Raw genomic sequence first — 18486 nt, 5'->3', positions numbered from 1 at the left:
TGCACAGTTTTAAAATAATGTAACAATTAGAATTTTATTTTTATTATCACCTTCAATTTATGGCAAGAGATATTGGCTTTTGAGTTAAGAAATTAAGAAAATGATTGAACTTTCAGAAGATAAAACTCCTGAAAATGGAACATAAGTCTGTGAAGTGTGGGAGACACTGCTAGAGCCATGTTCTGGAGTGAGTGTTTATTGGGTGTGTTGATTGGGTTTAAATCCCTGTAATAGTGAGCTTTGTTGTAACAGTAACCTACTGTCTTTATATAATTTCTAGACTGGTCATTGCATAGGTATGGTTAGCTAACTTTTTGACTCATTGTGCTTTATCAACTGGACCAATCCTACAGTTTAGCTGCTCCCACATCACTCCCCTGATACTGTTCTCAAAGAATACAGACGTCTTTGACATTGACAATCTGTCCCTTCCTAGGCCTCTTCCTCCTTAATAATCACCTTGACTGTTTGAAATTCTGATCTCCTTTAGCTTTTTTCATGCACCCTCCTGGTTCTTCCACAGTGAATGTAGCATTTGATCTGTAGCAATGGACACTGAAATTCTCAGGTGCCTTTCATGCACAGTGGGCATAACTGGCAATGCCTAGGTCAAGAGCAATTGGTGATGGTTAATTGTGATCACGTATTAAAGTGCGTGGCCTAGTGCCTGGTGGTGGCCAATAAATTCAAGTTCCCTTCTTGCTCTGTTCTGTTGTCTATCCTGCCTTTTTTCCAGTTGTCTTTGAAAGATGGTATTTACAAGGTTCCTTCCTGAACTTCTTCTGAATCTACAGCTTCTCCACTCCTGTGATTCTTGTGTTCTTTGCAGATATTTTCCAAATCTCTGTCTCTAATTGTGCTGACCTCCAGACCTGTGTTTCCAATTGCTTCCTGAACATCTCAATTTAAAGGTCTTGAATTCAGTGACCACCCAGCTGACCTCATGCCCTTCCTTCCAAAATCAACTCCTCTTCCTCTAGTCACTATTTTGGTTATGGTGTCTCTTCTCTCAGGTATTTGGTCTGGAAACCTTATGGCTAGTTTCAATTCCACTTTTTCTATATCCTGCAACATCTAATTAGAACTATTGGTTTGGTCTTGGGTAGAGCGTTCTTCCTTTCCTCATTCAAGGGCAAGTTTGGAAGTAAAGTTAGCTGCTTGAAGTTAGGCCAAGCAATGGCTACTTGATTGATATTCACAGTTGTAGGTCAGAGTCTGTGGGGCTGAGAATAGGGAAGGAATTATTGCAAAATGTCCCTGGTTAGCACCGTATGGACCAGGCCAAACCTTGCTGTATATGGAATAACCTGTCTCTCATAATCTCTATTTTTCGAATACATGCAGGTGCTACTATAGTTAATAAAGTACAAGTGTATTTTAAAGAGTTATTGAATGTGTAGTAACCTTTTGTCATTGTAGAATTTTTCAAATAATGCATACTGAAAGTGCAACTGTTGGGGGGTTTCATCAAATGTTATGATGTCATATGATGAAACATGGATTTCAAGGATTATTGACTTTTTCATTTGTTCAGAGTCACAAATGCATAGGAAAAAGAAAAATCAGAGATTACCTGAGCTTTCAAAAATTAGATTTGGGGGAAGAGAAATCAGAATTGAAAATCTCAAAACACTTGACTAGTAAGTTTAGAACTCCCATCTGTTATAATCAAGATAGGTTTTGTTTTGTGTGTGTGTGTATATGTGTGTATATGTGTGTGTGTGTGTCTAGGATAAGTCCTGTCTTCTGGGTTTACCAACTGCTTGCTGAATCACAGGGAAAAAAATATATGTGTAAATAAGCATGAAGATAAAGGAGTGCAGTGTGCACAAAGTAAATTTGGGGTCTGATTCCCGAACGTAGTAACGCTTGACAGAAGAGGTGGTGGCTGGTTTTATTTAGGCTTGGAAGTGCCCACCGAAGAAAAACACACAACCTAAATGTTGTGAGTTATGTTTTATTCGGGGACCTTACTGAGGACTATAGCCCAGGAGAGTGAGGAGCTTCTGAAGAGGTAAGGAGGAGCCAGGATATACAGGAGTGTTTGTTGGAAAACAAAAAACAACAACAAAAAATTCAACCACATAGCTGAACGTCAAAAGGTTACTGCTAATCACAAAAAACAGACATCTTAAGTTAACGATGTAGTTCTCTTCTATGTATCGGAATATGCAAAAGTCTGGGCTCATTGAAACTATTGCTTACATATATATATATCTTAACTATTTAGGGTTAGTATCCTGCTCTTCTCCATCCTGAACTCCCCACAGGGTACACTGTCATGGGGGGCTGATGGCTTGATGGTGGGCCACATTCCTTGTTTACTGAAATCGCAGGCAACACGTTTTTGTTCTGCAGAGGAGAGGTTAAGATTTTATTATTCGGAAGTGACTGAGAACTTGTGAACCATCCAAGTGAGAACAAATGCTACACGGTCTAGTTTGATTGAAATGTAGGATATCTGAGGAACAGTTGGGGCTGGATATGAGGCTTTTGAGTGTCTCTACTCTTCTGTTCGAATTTGATGGAGTACACAATGGGGATTTTAAACACAGGCATGACACAATCAGTGTGGACATTGTATTTTCTTTATTACACAAAATGGGTATTTAAAAATTACGCTTAAATCCAGATAATGGCCAATGACGAAAGTGGAAGCAGAAACTAGAGGGAGGGAGAGAGACAGAAAAACTGAGAAACTACAGGGGAAGTAGAAAGATCTTGGTCAAAGAGCTAGGTAAGGCATGGCTGGAGCTCTAGTTTGTGCTGGAGGTAACCTGCTTTGGTTTACTTGGGCTGGGAGTTTAGAATGCTATCCTTGCCTTGCCTTTGAAAGTTTACTTTGGTTGTTCTACCACTATGCCCAGGTCTTTTCATGTTTTTTTATCCTTAAACCCTGAGAGGCTCCTTTCCTAGGGGCTAGTTAGCTGTAGTATTAACTTCGAGTGGCAATGCCAGCAGCATTAATACCATCCAGGACCAGTCTCCTAAGTGGGATGTGTTTATAGCTGGAGCAGAAGAAAGAAGTTCTGTTGGATGAGCCTGAAGAGCTGAAGAAGAGGAAATGTTTTCTCGGCATCCCTTCCTGTTCTCCACCTCTCTCTTTCCCTCGGATCCTTGCTCTGAATCACGTCCCTTCCTGTTCTCCACCTCTCTCTTTCCCTCAGATCCTTGCTCTGAATCACCATCTGTTTTCCACCTCACAGGGCGTTGGGGTTAATATCAGCTCTGCAGTCTGTGACTCAAGGTCCAAACATCCTTAATCAGAAACTGCATCATTTCAAGTACGTTGAGGAAACGGGTTTCCTTTGTGGCCATAGGACCCTAGTAATCTCAGTATTCTCATGTTCTCAAACCATGGATCGTGTTTTGTTATATTCTACCCTCTCTGATTTTTTTTTTTTATTTAAAACTACATTTATAGGCACCCTAGCTGTGACACTGCACTGTTTTGTTTAAAACATGCACCTGCTTTGTTAGTAAAGGAAACTTTGCCAAGAGAATTATATGTAGGTGGGTGTGACTAACTCAGCAAAGAGACTTATCTCTTATCCTATCTGCCCGAGGTCCCAAGGCTGCCTTTGATACGACTTATTTCTTCCCTCACCAGCCCCACCCCCTCCAACCTGTACTGCTCTTTCCTCCCCCCAATTTTTCATATCTAAATAGTTCAGCTTTTCAAAACTAGTCAGCCCTCTGGATTTATTTTCTGTTGGGTGACCTGAACCATGGGCTTCCTACTCCTTTGAGGGCCAGGGGCTCACAAGCAGAGAGCATTCACATTTTGCCTCTCCACTTCCCCCACCCTTTAAGTACTACCAGCAGACCTTCTTGCCTGCCTGCGTTGGGATTGTACTCTTTCCCTTTTGGCAACTTTCAGCACAGCCTGTAACGTTGCGAGGCTGTGTGAAGGGAAATCTGAGTCCCAGTGGCCAAGAAACATAGGAACAGGAAAGGGAACCCAAAATGATCTTTGTAAAGCTTGGTTCACAGAGCCAGGGGTGGTCTGGTCGTGTGTCCAGCCTTCTAGAGCTGGTCATCAAGGTTTAGATGCTAAAGGCAATTCATCCGTCCATTTATCCAGCCTACCAATATGTCATGAACAGCTACCAAGATGCTATACACAGTGCTGGAGATTTCGTCGCAAGCAGGATAGGCACATTTACTACTGCTACTGATCAAGGGATGCATTCTACAGGGGGAGATGGGCCGGGAACCTCTAAACACATGGTTCATTACTGAACGATACTTGTGCAGAAGGCGGGGTTAAGGAGGGGGTCTGCAAGAGTGAGGCTTTCCTTGTGGCTGGTACCAGCATCCCAGGAGTCCCTTCTTTTCTTACAAGCTGAAGATGACTGTTTTGCACTGTAGGCTAAGGACTGAGCTATATGATCACAGGGACTATCAGGAAACAAGGGTATGAATGGTACCAAATCTGAAAATTCTACTCTCATTTTTTCAGTTTTCTGGAAACCAGCTAGCTATCTGCGGTCTCCCAATTAGGTCAACGTCAGCTCAGTGCGGAAACAGGAAAGCAAAGACCCCACTTGAAAACCCACAGAGCCTGCCCACACCAAGAGCAACCTAATGTCCACTCAAAAGCTAATGGCTCTTCCTTTACTTCTGTTGCTGTTGACAAATTCTTGTCAGTTGCACTCCTGGTTCCGGTTTGCATCCCGCTCAGGAATCCGGCCCTCGGGCAGGGTCCTCAGAGTCAGTGGCTGCTGTCATGCAGCTGCCCTCAAGGTGTGGCTGCTGTGTGTAAGTGGTCGCAAGCCTGGGCCTGGTTACCAGCCTGGGAGAGACTGTTGTGTTGGTGGGAGGTGTTCCATCATCAGCGGTGGGAGGGATGGCCCAGTCTGCTCAGGTACATCTAGACATGACTCATTTCAAAGGACACAGCCAAGGGGAGAACCAAAATTTTCTCCTTATGTCACTTGTCTGGTATCTTCAGTCCACATCCAGGAATATTTTGTGACCTCACTGAAGATCAAAGTGAGTCCTTTATGTCATTTACTTGGAACCCAAGCTCTGATCCCTGCTCCTCTATCCCTACCCGGGTCCAGGTCACCATCATCTCTTTTGAAAAATCTCCACCCTGCTGGCCTCTTGGAGCTCAGTGTTGCCTTTCCTCCTCAAGCTTTCCCCAGAGACGGTTCTTCTTCTCTAATGGATGCACACCTCAACAGGGGCCTTTGCAACTTCCTTTTTCCCCTGGAATGCTTTTCTCGCATAAATCTTCACATCTGCTGGCCCTTTCTTAGTTCAGAGCCCAGCTCATGGGTCACCTGTAAAAGGCCTTCCCTAAGCACCTGCTCTCAGCCCTTTCCCCAGTCTCTTTCGTGTTACCACTTTACTCTCTTGTAATGATATCCGAGCCACTAGAGTGTGTGCTCTTCCAAAGCACAGACGCCCTGTCTGTCATCCCCTCCCTCTGCCAGGCATATGCAGCTGCTTAGCTGTACATGTGGAGTGAGTGAGCCTTGATGCCATAGAGAAAAGACATTTGTTTTCTTCGTTCTCTTTTCTGATTTTAGTAAGTGGCCAAAGGAGCATAGGAACACTCAGAAATCTCTGCTAAGACAGGTAAGAGAAAGTTCAATCAAGAGTTGAAAGCTATGAATTTATGGGGGAGTGGGTTGTTTTGATAAGCCCGTAACTCAGACCCATGGCTGGTAAGTGGTCGAGCTCAGGTCCTGAGTTCTGTGGATGAGCCCACACCAGGCCTGGAAGGGAAGGTGAATGTACTGGACTCATTTGCTGAATAGCATTTGAACCAAACCATAAATGACTTTAATGTTTATTAAAACATGTTAGCTATTTCAGAATCATTGAGTCTCTCAGATCCTGGGAGGAGTATAGACCGGAATTTTAGAAGTTTAAAAAGAGATTTTATAAATTATGTAGTCTGGTGTCCTCAGAGGAAACAGAGGCCCAGAGACCTTCAGTTGGTAAATGTTGGGACCGGAACCCCGCTCTGGTCCCCACGGAGCCTGGACTCTGGATTCACTTCCTGCACTTATATATATGCTAGGAATGAATTCTGACATGCCAAGTGTAACCTTGACATAGCCTTGAGGAAAAAAGCTTCATTTTGTTCATGGAGATGATCATCTACCTGCCAAATTTTTTTAATGCTTTCTTTTTTTCCTCTTCTGGGAGGAGGATTTATGACTTCATCCTTTTTTTTTTTTTTACTTCTTCAAATCTGAACCTCATTCAAAATGATCCCGCCTCAGGGCGAGGAAAAAGTTTTCTATTCTAATAAATAAAATACAGGTCTTCTCATGGTCTCAGCTTTCCAGACACAAAACTGATCTACTTTTGACGGCTCTGTGGAAGGACTTTTAATGTTTTTCAACTGCTTTGTGATACACAGAAAGTAAGAGTAATTAGCAAAGAAATTAAACCATTTTCCAAAATCCAGGTTGGTTACAATCTTGTAAATAGAATCCTAAAAAACGTTTTCAATTTCCCATGCTGCTTATAATCATTTTTGAAGGTTAGTTTAGAAATCTGTTTTGGACCAATAAAGATTTTTGTACATCTGAGATGAATTTAGGTTATGTTAGTGAAATTCAGTTCTTTTGTGTTTGGCAATAAGCCTGATTTGTTCTCCTGCTGGCTTTAAATGGCTCTCACTGTCACCCCATCTATATTTTACAAACAAGAGTTGTCCCACTCTTCCTTCATGACCCAGTACTGTGGGAACTTGTCAGTATCATGGTCTCGTTTTTGTTTTTATTAATATCAATTTTCATCGTGATTGCTTGTGTTTGATATTTGGGATGAGATACAAATGAACAGATTATGACTTGATATTTCCTCTGGCATCCCTGTTTGTGATTTATAATTTATACCTGGAAAAGCTTTACTGACCTAACTGATAATCCTTCCCAACAAAAGATAAACACCTGTATAAGTCATCAGTGTAAGTCAGATGCACTTGAAAGGGACAAAGAATTCACCTGCAAGCACTTTTGGCATCTTGCCCTTTCCCATGAATTCAAACTGCTGACAGAGAAAGCTGATGCTGCCAAAGCACTTTCAGCAGGAGAACCTCCCAGAGCCCTTGAGGGAGGGACCAGCCCCACCTGCCATGCTGTAAGGACCATCTAGAGGCCTGCCCTTTGTGCTTTTATTAGAGGAGATCCGGTGAAAGCAAAGAAATTGTCCTAGTGCTGTGGAGCTCAGATCTGTGAATGTGCAGCTCCCCAGCCTCCCTTTTGTCCAAGTGGTCCTGTAGAAAGCTCACAGGTAAGCCCTGACCAGTTGCTGGTCCATCCTTGTCAAGGTGGGTGCCCGTGGGCTCTCAGTGTCACGCTGCATATTCCTGCTAGCAATTTAAACTGATTTCTTGGGACCATGCTCTGTCAGCCTGATGGGCTGAAAATGCATTAGCTAAAGGATCAAACCCACCCCACCCCTGAAGCTTGCAGGAGTGTAACTGAGTCAGTGGGAGAGAGTGAGTTGGTACTAGCACTATTTTATATAATAGTGAAGTCATGAGTGATCTCCGATGTTTGGTCTGCTGGTTCTTGCTCTGATGTCTCAGATTGCCTCTATACGGCACCGAACACAGACGGTGCACATGCCCCATGAATTTCACTTGGTCTAGACTAGGACTCTTCAAGGAGCTCCTTGGGAATTTTTTGTTGTTGTTGTTCTCCTCAGACACGAGCAGTGTTGGAATAGTCAAACACATGTAATATTAAATGCTGGCAGATAGTTATATAAAATCACTAATCCACTAATGCAATACCAAAAACAAAACAAATGTTTAACCTGCTCATACCCGTTCAACATAAATCCCCTTTTTATCATGAGTACTCAGAATTTTTTTTTTTTTAAATAAATTTATTTATTTATTTTTGGCTGTGTTGGGTCTCCGGTTTCTGTGCGAGGGCTTTCTCTAGTTGCGGCAAGCGGGGGCCACTCTTCATCGCGGTGCGCGGGCCTCTCACTGTCGCGGCCTCTCTCGTTGCGGAGCACAGGCTCCAGACGCGCAGGCTCAGTAGTTGTGGCTCACGGGCCCATTTGCTCCGCGGCATGTGGGATCTTCCCAGACCAGGGCTTGAACCCGTGTCCCCTGCATTGGCAGGCAGATTCTCAACCACTGCGCCACCAGGGAAGCCCAGTACTCAGAATTTTAAAACTCTCTCCAAAAATTCTCAGTACGATAATATTCAAAAAGTAAACAGTGAAGGGGCCCATGATCAAAACCTCAGCAGAGAATTGTAATGCATCCCTAATAACGTTAGCAGTGAGTCTTTTAAAGCTTCTTTTTCTTCTTCTGAGCTCCTTGGGCCCCATCAACATAACAAAAAAGAAGAGGGGGGCACCGAGCAGTTATTACTGTAGTCATTTCAGCCACATAAATCATGATTTGTGACAACTCAGGCTGTAAAGTCGTTTGGATGACAATGGCCAGCGACACTGCCAGAGTTAATCAAATAGTTGTTTAGCATGTGTTTCTCTTGGTCTGGCCCTGGCTTCAGAACATATTTCATTCATTCCCAGTCTTTACAATCTTTACTTTTAAATGGAGAAACAGCAAGTATAGGATGTACCTAGAGTTAATGAGAGAACCTCCAATTGAGCTGTGATCTCCCTAAAAAGAGGGGCCTTGTCGAAATCAGCCTGGTAAATACCCAGAGTGCCCACTTCCGTGATCTGTTCCTGGCTGGCAATCACTAACTCCTGTTTTATTTTCTTCTGGGTAGAATCAGCTTCCTGGCCAAACTCTTTTTCCTTCAGGAACATTCTACTCAGGGGTCACCTGTTCTTACAGATGCCATCTTTCTCCTCAGTGCCTTCTATATGCAGACAGTCTTGGGACTTTCCTGGTGGTCCAGTGGTTAAGACTCCTTGCTTCCACTGCCGGGGGCGCGGGTTCCATCCCTGGTCGGGGAACTAAGATCCTGCATGCTTGCGAGGCACGACCAAAAAAAATAAGCAGATAGCCTTGGGTTAGGTGCGTAAGAAAGGTCCCCATAGAAGCCTGCAGGTACCCCTGCCAGAGAGCGTCCTTAAGATGGGAGTGTGAACAGCAGTCTACTCCCTTCCTGAAGGCAACAGCTTCACATTTCCCAGATTTCTTAGGGCTTAGTATGTGCTCAGTGAATACTTGCTGTCATTGTTACTATTACTATAAAGGCTTAACAAAAACATTATAATAATGCTTAATAAATGTTTGCTAAAACATGAACGGCCGAATGAATGAAAAGGTGTGCATACCTGCTGGTGGATGATCTTTTTACATAATGATGCTGATCACATGGGTTCAGGTATGAAATTCAGTGTGTGAGGAGTGGAAAAAAACATGGCTGCTTCCTTTATTCAGTGCTCTGACCTCTTATTTGAAATCAGTGGATGTGTAATGAACCACTAGTCTTTATGTACCCCAAAGATCAGAGGCCGAAGAAGGTGATAGCACAACTCATTGGAAAGTTGGTCCCTCTCTGAAATGTCAGGGGTAATCAAGTGCGGTGTTAATGGCTTCAGAGTCGCATGCCATCACTGTGATTAATGTACTATCAGTGGTGAGGATGGAGCCTATATAGCTGCACTTATTATATTCCCATATATTTTCAGTAATTATATATTCAAGTTCAAGGCAGGGATTAGGTGTTTTTAAAAACATGATTAGGAAATTCCCTGGCAGTCCAGTAGGTTAGGACTCGGCGCTTTCACTGCCAGGGTCCAGGTTCAATCCCTGGTCGGGGAACTTAGATCCCACAAGCTGCATGGCACAGCCAAAAAAATAATAATAATAAAAAAATTTGTTTTTAAAGCCATGATTAAACACTTTGTATGTTTAGCTCATCTTAAAGTTTTTGTTTTTCTTGACTTTTTTTTCTTTATATCGTAGACATTTGTGATTTTTAACTTACATTTGTTTCCTTTCCTAATATAAACTTTTACATATTAGAAAAGCAGATAAACTTAAATTTTGTCAAAGCCTTAAAAACATTATTATAGATCATTCAATTAAGTTCTGCTCAACCTATGCAAATTTATATCTTCAATACGATCAATAAACAAAAAAAATCAATCATTAATCTCAAATTTTATCAAAGAAAGTCACGGTCATTGATATGTGAAATTTAGTATGAAATAAAAGGAAAAGATCCACAAAATTTGTAGAGCTCTGGGGATTAGATTGTTTCCTTGAAATAGTCTCATTGTTTTTCAAGGCAGTATTGAAATCCATGATTTGTTTTTTTTTAATATAGCAAATTTTCAGTGTCCTAAGTGGGAGCATAAGAACAAGGGTTAGAGGTAAGAATAAAGAATCTTTATTTAACAAACTACATATTAAATATATAGTGATTACAGTTTGTTGTGCTGCCTTCTATTTTAAAATTGTTACCCCCTATAAAATTGAAATAACTTGTTTCTAGCAATGCTCTATTCTGATTTATTATAAATTCATGTTAACTCCCATCTTAGAGAAAATTGTAAAGATCAAACTAAGTTAAAGTTTCCAGCCTCATTGTGGTCAATTCTGGTAGCAACCTCTGGGCTTTAGATCAGAATAGATTCTGTCTCTTTCAAAAATACTGAAGCCCTTTATTTGTCCTATCTCTCAAGTCACTTACATCTAAATTTGGAAACCTAATTGCCTTTGTTGGAGCCCTTAAAAATTCCCCCCATGAGAGAGAATCCCAAACTGATGTAGCCAGAGCTTGGAGCTAGCAACCTACGTTCAGTTCAGTACCTTTACATACATACAGAGGAAGGCTTTTTTAAAGCAGTTTCTGGCAATGGAATTATGCCTTATTAATATGCTGAATCTACTAATTCATTTTCTTCTTTTCCATGTTTAGTTGAACTTTGTCTTCTTTGGAATTTCTTCTGTTCACGTTGACTCCCTCCAAGTTTACCAAAGACAAATAGCTCCTCAAATAATTAGACAGTGTGTTTTCGAGGCAAGCAGGGAAAATAATAAGTTATTTCTCCATTGCATTCTTTTTACTTGTGTTCAATAATTTTTATGGAGTTAATTTAAATTTAGCAGGCTTTATGTGAACTTGCTTCTAGAGGATTTACTGCATCTTATGTGAAAACTGTCTGCATCTGACATTTTAGAATTACCTACCTATTTATGGAATTATCCTGCATTCTGTTCTTGAAAGAGCAAGTCAATTTTCGGTGTAGATTTTTTCTGTCATTTTCTTCCCCTTTGTCTATTTTTTATGAAAGCTAGTTCCAAGATAAGAGTGGAAACAATGGAGCTGGAGGGTAGAGAATAGGATGGAACTGTGGTTTGCTGAAAGAGATGGTCTGCATCATAAACTATTGATGGAAAAAAGAAACCTCAAAACCCAACCCAATAATTTACTTAATTTTAAAAATGTTCTTACATATTTTTAAAATAAAAATAAAACTTTACCTGAAACCTATCTTGTGTATGATCACTAAATAAGTTGCCGATGCTATGAGACAGAATTCAATGCAGGGTTTTTCACATCATGTTAACAAAGGAAATAAAACAACGAACACGTTATCTCATAGTGTTTTTGAAATTATATCCAGTTCCGCTCAAAAACAAAACAAAAACTTGAGTTTTATTTATTTATTATTTTTTAAAAATATATGGATTATCTGCACCTTTGCAGCCTGTTATATCCCACTGTCGTAATACTATGTTACCCTATTAATGAGTAGTTAGTACAGACCGGGCACTGTGCTTCACTGCCTAGGTATTGTCTCATTTAGTAAGTACATCAGCCCCCAAGTCAGGCTACATCACTTTCTTACCATTGCTGCAAAAGAGTAAACTTGCCACCAACCATCTTAACGGAAAACTAATTTGACTCAGTACTATAATATGTACATTCACTTTAAATTGGCTTTCAGGGAAGGGTTTTTAAAGGCAACATTTGGGGTGACTGCTGCAGGATATATGACTTTCTTCTGATTGGTTAGTGATGAGGTAACAGGGTGGTGTTCCAGGAATCTTAATCATCAACTTTCTGATTCCAACCAGTCTGGGGTCTCATTGTAGTTACTGTTTACCACGTGGGTGGGGGTCATAGTTCCTACTGAACTCAAAGATGTCTATCAGATTGTCATGTATAGCCCTTGAGGAAGAACTAGGGCTCTGTTTTATCTCTGAACTATTGTTCAAGCTATCTTGCTTAACTGCTTTTCCTTTGTTTCTGCATTCCATCACTTCTCTGATTAGTAACTGCTTGGAACTCGGGGAGACACTGCAGGGTAACAGGGATCAAGGAACCTTAGATTCCAGACTTGATCCTGGCATGCTCTAGAAGGAATGGTGGGCAAGTCATTCATCTCGAAAATGAGTGTGTTGGACTAGATTTAATGTTGGCAAAGTATGACCCCCAGGCCTGGCATCTGTTTTTTATGGTCTGAGAGCTAAGAATGATTTTTATAGATGACATTTGCAATCAATTTGATAATAAGGCACACTTTTTTTGAACTCCAGTTAAGCGAAATATTATCCCTCCAGATAGGAATTCCATTCTTCTCATTAATAAATAGCACTTAATTGTTACTATTATATTCTGAATTTCATCAATAAAAAATTTTGTAGAAATTTCATCTTGTTATGTAATTACCTTCTTAATATCCTTGGTCTTCCTCCTGGCCTGCAAAGCCTAAATTATTTACTATCTAGCGCTTTACAGAAATGTTTGCTCGCCCCTGGATTAGATGATCTCTAAGGTTCCTTAAAAACCTCAATTTCCATTTTTTTTTTTCCAACACATATCAGGAAAACCAGTCGTGAAATGCAGTTACTGGCACAGTGTGGTTTTGCCAGTGTTTTGCTATTTATGAATGGAATAGTTGGATGGTCCCAAAGCAGAGCCCCGTTTCCCTGGAACAATTGTCCATCTTTACCCTGTAGATTTCAAAAGCATGAGGAGATCTATAAGCCTGATTTATAGGTTAAGCTACACTGCCTGGGTTAGAAAACCAACCCTGCCTTAGGCAGATCGTTAACCTCTCTGCCTCAGTTTTCCCATCTGTACTATGGGGGATCTGTTGATGTTCACAGCTTCCCCAAAGATGGCTGGGGATTGCACATTTCTGCAAAAACCTGAAAGCAGAAACCTTCTTTAGAGACCTCATTTTATTTTATATTATTTTTTATTTTAATTTTTTTATACATTTAATTTTTTTTAATTTTTTTTTTTTTGGCCTCACCATGCAGCATGCGGGATCTTAGTTCCCTGAGCAGGGATCAAACCTGTGTCCCCTGCATTGGGAGCACAGAGTCTTAACCACTGGACCGCCAGGGAAGCCCCCAGAAACTCTCTTTGACAGATTGTTTTCCCCTTAGGAAAAACTCTTTATGTTATTCATATAATATACGGTCTAGCAAGTGAACAGTTAATCAGAAACTAATTTGATAATGGCCATTACGTAACTTTGATATTTCTAAAATAAATTCCTAAGCATACTGAAATACTGTATATCCAGTACACCAAAGGCAGAGTTCCCCATAGTACCCATCTGGAAGTGTGTGCCTAATATCCTACCCACATGATGAGGGTAGAGGGACCCACAGGCCTCCCAGAGCCAAATGTTCCCCCTGGACCAGTTTGCATAAATGGCTCAGATTGCCCCAAGGGAGCCACTGTTGGAATTTCATCTTTAACCTTCTGGAGACTCCAAATTAAAATGCAAATTTGTTACCCAGGAAGGTAATTTTTAACACATTAATGTTTATTTGTTAGTACTTTAGCACAAATTAGGTTTTCTCAAATTAGCCAGCTGCCTGAGAGCAGTGCTTAAATAGAAGTGAATCAGCCTCCCAGAGGTGGGTTCGGGGTAAATTTGAGTAAAGGCCCATCCCCCATCACTGTCAGCACCCAGCATTTGCAAGAGTGCGTGTGTGTGTTCACACACGCACACACGCACACACACACACGCGCGCGTGTATGTTAAGTCTGGACTTAAGAGTCCAGACTTTAGCATAGCATTGTTCAATAGAAATACAGTGCAAGTCACACAGATGATTTTAAGGTTTTTAGTAGCCATATTAAAAAATGTAAAGTTTCAAAGGTGAAATTAAATTTAATGGTATTTTATTTAACTCATTATATGCAAAATGTTGCTTCAATATGTAATCAATATAAAAATTATTAATAAGCTAGTTCTCCTTTTTGAGTACTAAGTCTTTGAAATCTCCTGTGTATTTCACATTGACAGTTTGTCTCAATTCGGACCACTCCCGTTTCAAGCGCTCAGGGCCCGCTTGTGGCCAGTAGATACTCTGGACAGTGTGGACCTGGAAAGTGGGTCACAGACATGTGGTTGACCGAGGCAGCAACCTGGTGCGCTGGAGGGACAAATGGAAGTTGGGACCACCCGTACTGCCCCACCACTCAATTATATCAGTGTCACATTTTGCTAGAAGTCAGTCTTAACCCTGTGTAATTACATAAAAACTTTTAGAAGAACCTGATGCTGACTCCACCACTTAGCTGTGTGACCTTGGGCAAGTTACTTAAAACCCTCAGTTTTTTCATTTGCATGTAAACGCCATAAATGCTCAATGAATATTTGATGTATCATCACAATTGATATTATTAGTCGCTATTTTTACAAACTAAATTAGTTTAAACGTGAACTATAAAGGCAGTCAGGTGCGATCAATCTTTCTGTATTTCTCTAAAAAGGAGAAAAATGACCAAACATCTATATATATAATATCTTTTAAGAGTAGGTTTCACTAGTTCCTGAAATTGGGCATTACACCTCATGCAAATCATCTATACACCAAGAAATCCTGAAGATACTACCTTGCCTTAAGAACCATTTTGTTTTTGTTTTTAACCAAAAGTAGTTATATTTAAATATTCCACAAAGAAACTTCTACAGAAGACTGTCCTAAAATACAACCTCATTATAGTAGTGGGTGAGCCAATGAAAGAAAAGTTTTTCTTTCTCTTCTTTGTCCTCATTTATCTTCTTTTATTTAAAGTCAGCAGAAAGAACTAATTAAGGCAAAGCTAAAGGAAAAGAATTCAGAGTTTTGCATGACACATGTGAATTAATCTTCCCACAATGGCATATTTGAAAGGTCAAGTAAGGCACTCCTTCTCTGTACCCCATCTAGTGAACCCTCACCAGCAACGGGGCAGAAGGAAGGCATGTCTTGGGTGTGCAGTTTGGCTCTCTCCAAACTTGCTTACCAAGTCACTATCATTCAAAACTACAGTGTAATGGTTTTCACCCAAAAGAGAATGATGGAAAATCATAACACGTGTCAATGCTTGCTATACACGTTTCATGGGGGTTTTGTTTAGAATGAAAGATGAGGTGAAGATTTTAAGATGCAAATAAATGGTGATTAAATATGGGACGTACTTACACATTCATGCACCAAACGCTGCAAGGCTGTGAACCACACAGAGCAAAGAAATGTACTTAGCCATCAATTTAGAAGGTCATTTTGAATGTAGGGAGCAAAATGGCTGTGTGCATGAAAAACCACTACTGTATTTTGAGAGATCCTTCCTAAGAATCCTGAAATATTAATAACATGGTCTTAATGTAGTTGAAGACACAAGAATGTGTTAAGGGTAGCGAGGGTTGCTGAGAATAGCACAATGCCAATTTTGTATTTTCTGCTTGCGCTTGTAAAAGCAAGAGGAAAAGAGAGTAAAAATAGTGTGTTTAAAGAACAACAGCCTTCAATTTCCCAAATAGATATAAAACTCTGTATTCTCCAAATGAATTCACAAATACTTACTCTTGGTAACATTAATATACTAGCTTCAAGGAAACAGAAAAGAAGTATAAAATTGAAAACTCATTTTTCCCTTAAATAAACATGTATATACACAACTAATTTTTGAACTTTAGGAAATTCAAGATATCCTTCAATTTGATTTTTGTGAACTAGGAATCCAATTCTTTAACTGGAAGTAGTCTTATTGGAATAGAAGTGGAGGAAATAGCAATGCTTTTTTTTTTTTCTTAACAAGTTTTTGAATGTGTTCTGTTTTCACATGGCAGTGAATCAATCATAGGCCAATTTTGTTGTCAGTCTCCCACTCCCACTGTGAGTTTTTACATTTTGATACCTGATGAAACGAAGGTGCACAAGGATTAGGCAGGAACGTGGAAAGTTTTCCTCCAACATCCAGATGTGAAAAAATAAAAGCAATTTATTCCGTCTTGGCCGTCCCAGCCCCGAGCCACCAGGTTTCCACAAGTTTCCTTTGTGGGCTGTGACTGACTGAGTGAGACAGGAGACCCAGTGGGTTTGTGTCAAGTTCAAGGACTCATTGTGTTTGAAGTGGGAAGAACAAGTTTGACCCTCCGTGCTTCTACCTGCCAAAGCCAGAGTTTTTGATTTTAATCGAAACCCTAGGGCCATCTTAAGCGTGACCAAGAAGCACCTTGCATGTTGAACCTTATCTAATGATATGATGTGTATAAACTTGAGACACATAAATCTCAGTCATAGTCATTGGAGCAACTTGTTTTTCTAAGATGCTCCGGTCCAGTGACAGACGAAAGCAAATAAGGGAGAGATTGATCTCCGAGCGCTTTTATTGTCGGTGCTCCACACGCCATAAAGTTTTGGCTCGTTAAAGGAAATTCCATAAACAACTTTAGTTAATAATGGTGAAGTAACTGCGTGCTTTTCTGGAGCTTCTGCTGAACTCCGTTTCCGCTTGCCGTTACCAGAGCATGATTAAGAAAATACCAACAGGATGTGCTGGACGGGGGAACAGACTTCAACTGGAAGCCGTACGGATGTTTGATGGATGAGTAACGAGACAGGGAACGTGGCCATATCTCCTCAGAGAATCACATAGTTCTGTGGATCTCTTTTTATCTACTGGTTTGAGTAAAATCTGCTGATTGCTGGCGCGGTTGGTCTCTTGCGGTGGTCACGCTGATGGAAAAGGCCCTTCTCCCAGCTGATATTTTTGATAGTATAGAAATACCCAAAGTGTGTGATAAATGGAGAAAACTGAGAGTGAATCATACTGGAAAGATTGTGGGTAACTGTCACATTTTTATGGTACCTCTGGTCTTATAAAATAACTTTATTTTTAATGGCCTCGTCACTGTGGGTTTAATACGGATGGTGTCGGTCAATTTTTATTTGAGGTTGAGACAGATTTGGGAGGTGATCTTGAAGGGCATAGGGGAGAAAAGAAAGGGAGAGAAAGACGCTATTAATTATTATTTATTGTGAGATTTCCCAGAATTATTGAGTCTTTCCACATTAGTCGAAGCAGCCCTCGGTGTCAGTGTGATGTTTGTAAAGATGAGGTCATGGAAAGCGTGTCAGGTGCATAAGGAACTATATGGCCCATGTTTTCTCCACCAGCCACTTGGGCTGTGTGTGCGGAGGGAGGGCGGTGTTGGAAAAATGGAGGAAGGGGGAAACATGAGGGTTTTATGAATTTGAAAATGAACGCAAAATATCTGCCGATCTTAAAAAAAAAAATCTGAACATATTATATTCCAGAATCTACTGTGGGTAGTTTATATTACTTTCCCCTGAAATCATGATCCACGTTTTACCAACTCTTTTCTTTTATGCTTGGTTGCTTCTGTTGGTCTTTCACTTTGGTTCTCTCTGTAGCTGAGCGTAATTAGGAAATAATCACCTACGAATTTTTTGTTGGCGCTGGGATACACTTCCAACTATTTGGTTCAAAACCATGCTGTCAGATTCCATAGCATGGGGCCAAGAGTACAGGCTTTGGGGGCCGAACACTTGCAGTCAAAGCTGGTCCCTGACATTTACCAGATGCACGGTCTGGTGCTGACAGTTTACCGCTCAAAGCTGGTATTCCTCATTTCCAAGGTAAGACTAGTAACAGTGCCTGTGGAAAAGGGGCGCTGTAAGGATCAAACGGCATCCTGCATATAAGCATGTAGGAAGCGCTGGGTAAACTTTAGCTGTGCTTTTATTGACACAACCGGTTTTAAGAAATTTTTTCCCACAGGGCTTTGCCACCTGACCGTAATGTTAATGGCTCTTAAAGAGTGACTGTTATCAACAAATGTTTTGGGTTGTTTTACCTGCATCTCAAGCCAGATGCTCACTAGTGATTAGCAAAAATGTCTCCTTTCTTCTGAATCAAGGAGGTAACATTTCGCTTTGCTATGTTATCAGGGGTTTATGTTGATTTTTTTTTTTTTTTTCTGCTTTCCTTTAGCTTGCAAAATTGGATATTACAAGGCCCTGTCCACGGACGCCAGCTGTGCCAAGTGTCCCCCACATAGCTATTCTGTCTGGGAAGGAGCCACATCGTGCACCTGTGACCGAGGCTTTTTCAGAGCTGACAACGATGCCGCCTCCATGCCTTGCACCCGTAAGTTGTATGCTCATCTCCCGTTTCTTAGATGCCAACAGCTTTCATTTCCACCTAGCAGGGCACTGCTAGGCCTTCTCCCAGGATAACCATGCAGGAGGCAAATGAAATGAAACATGCATCTTTTCTCAGTCAGAGCAGGGGCAATCCTTAGGAAAAGAAAGGC

The 18486-nt window shown here is 40.8% G+C and overlaps 1 protein-coding gene across 3 annotated transcripts in view; it reads left to right on the top strand.

The window, feature by feature from the left end:
* The window catches only part of EPHA4 (EPH receptor A4), a 140541-nt gene that overhangs the window by 44307 nt on the left and 77748 nt on the right, over positions 1-18486 (top strand). For all 3 annotated transcript variants that reach the window (XM_061187838.1, XM_061187847.1, XM_061187856.1), the window contains exon 4: positions 18165-18320. In XM_061187838.1, the coding sequence (XP_061043821.1) occupies positions 18165-18320 (156 nt within the window). The remainder of the gene's footprint in view (positions 1-18164; positions 18321-18486) is intronic.

The sequence above is a fragment of the Eubalaena glacialis genome, chromosome 1, assembly GCF_028564815.1.
Source record: "Eubalaena glacialis isolate mEubGla1 chromosome 1, mEubGla1.1.hap2.+ XY, whole genome shotgun sequence".
In the NCBI taxonomy this organism is placed as follows: Eukaryota; Metazoa; Chordata; class Mammalia; order Artiodactyla; family Balaenidae; genus Eubalaena; species Eubalaena glacialis.
Note: the sequence above shows the minus strand (reverse complement) of the source record. Positions and strands in the feature narration are given on the sequence as shown.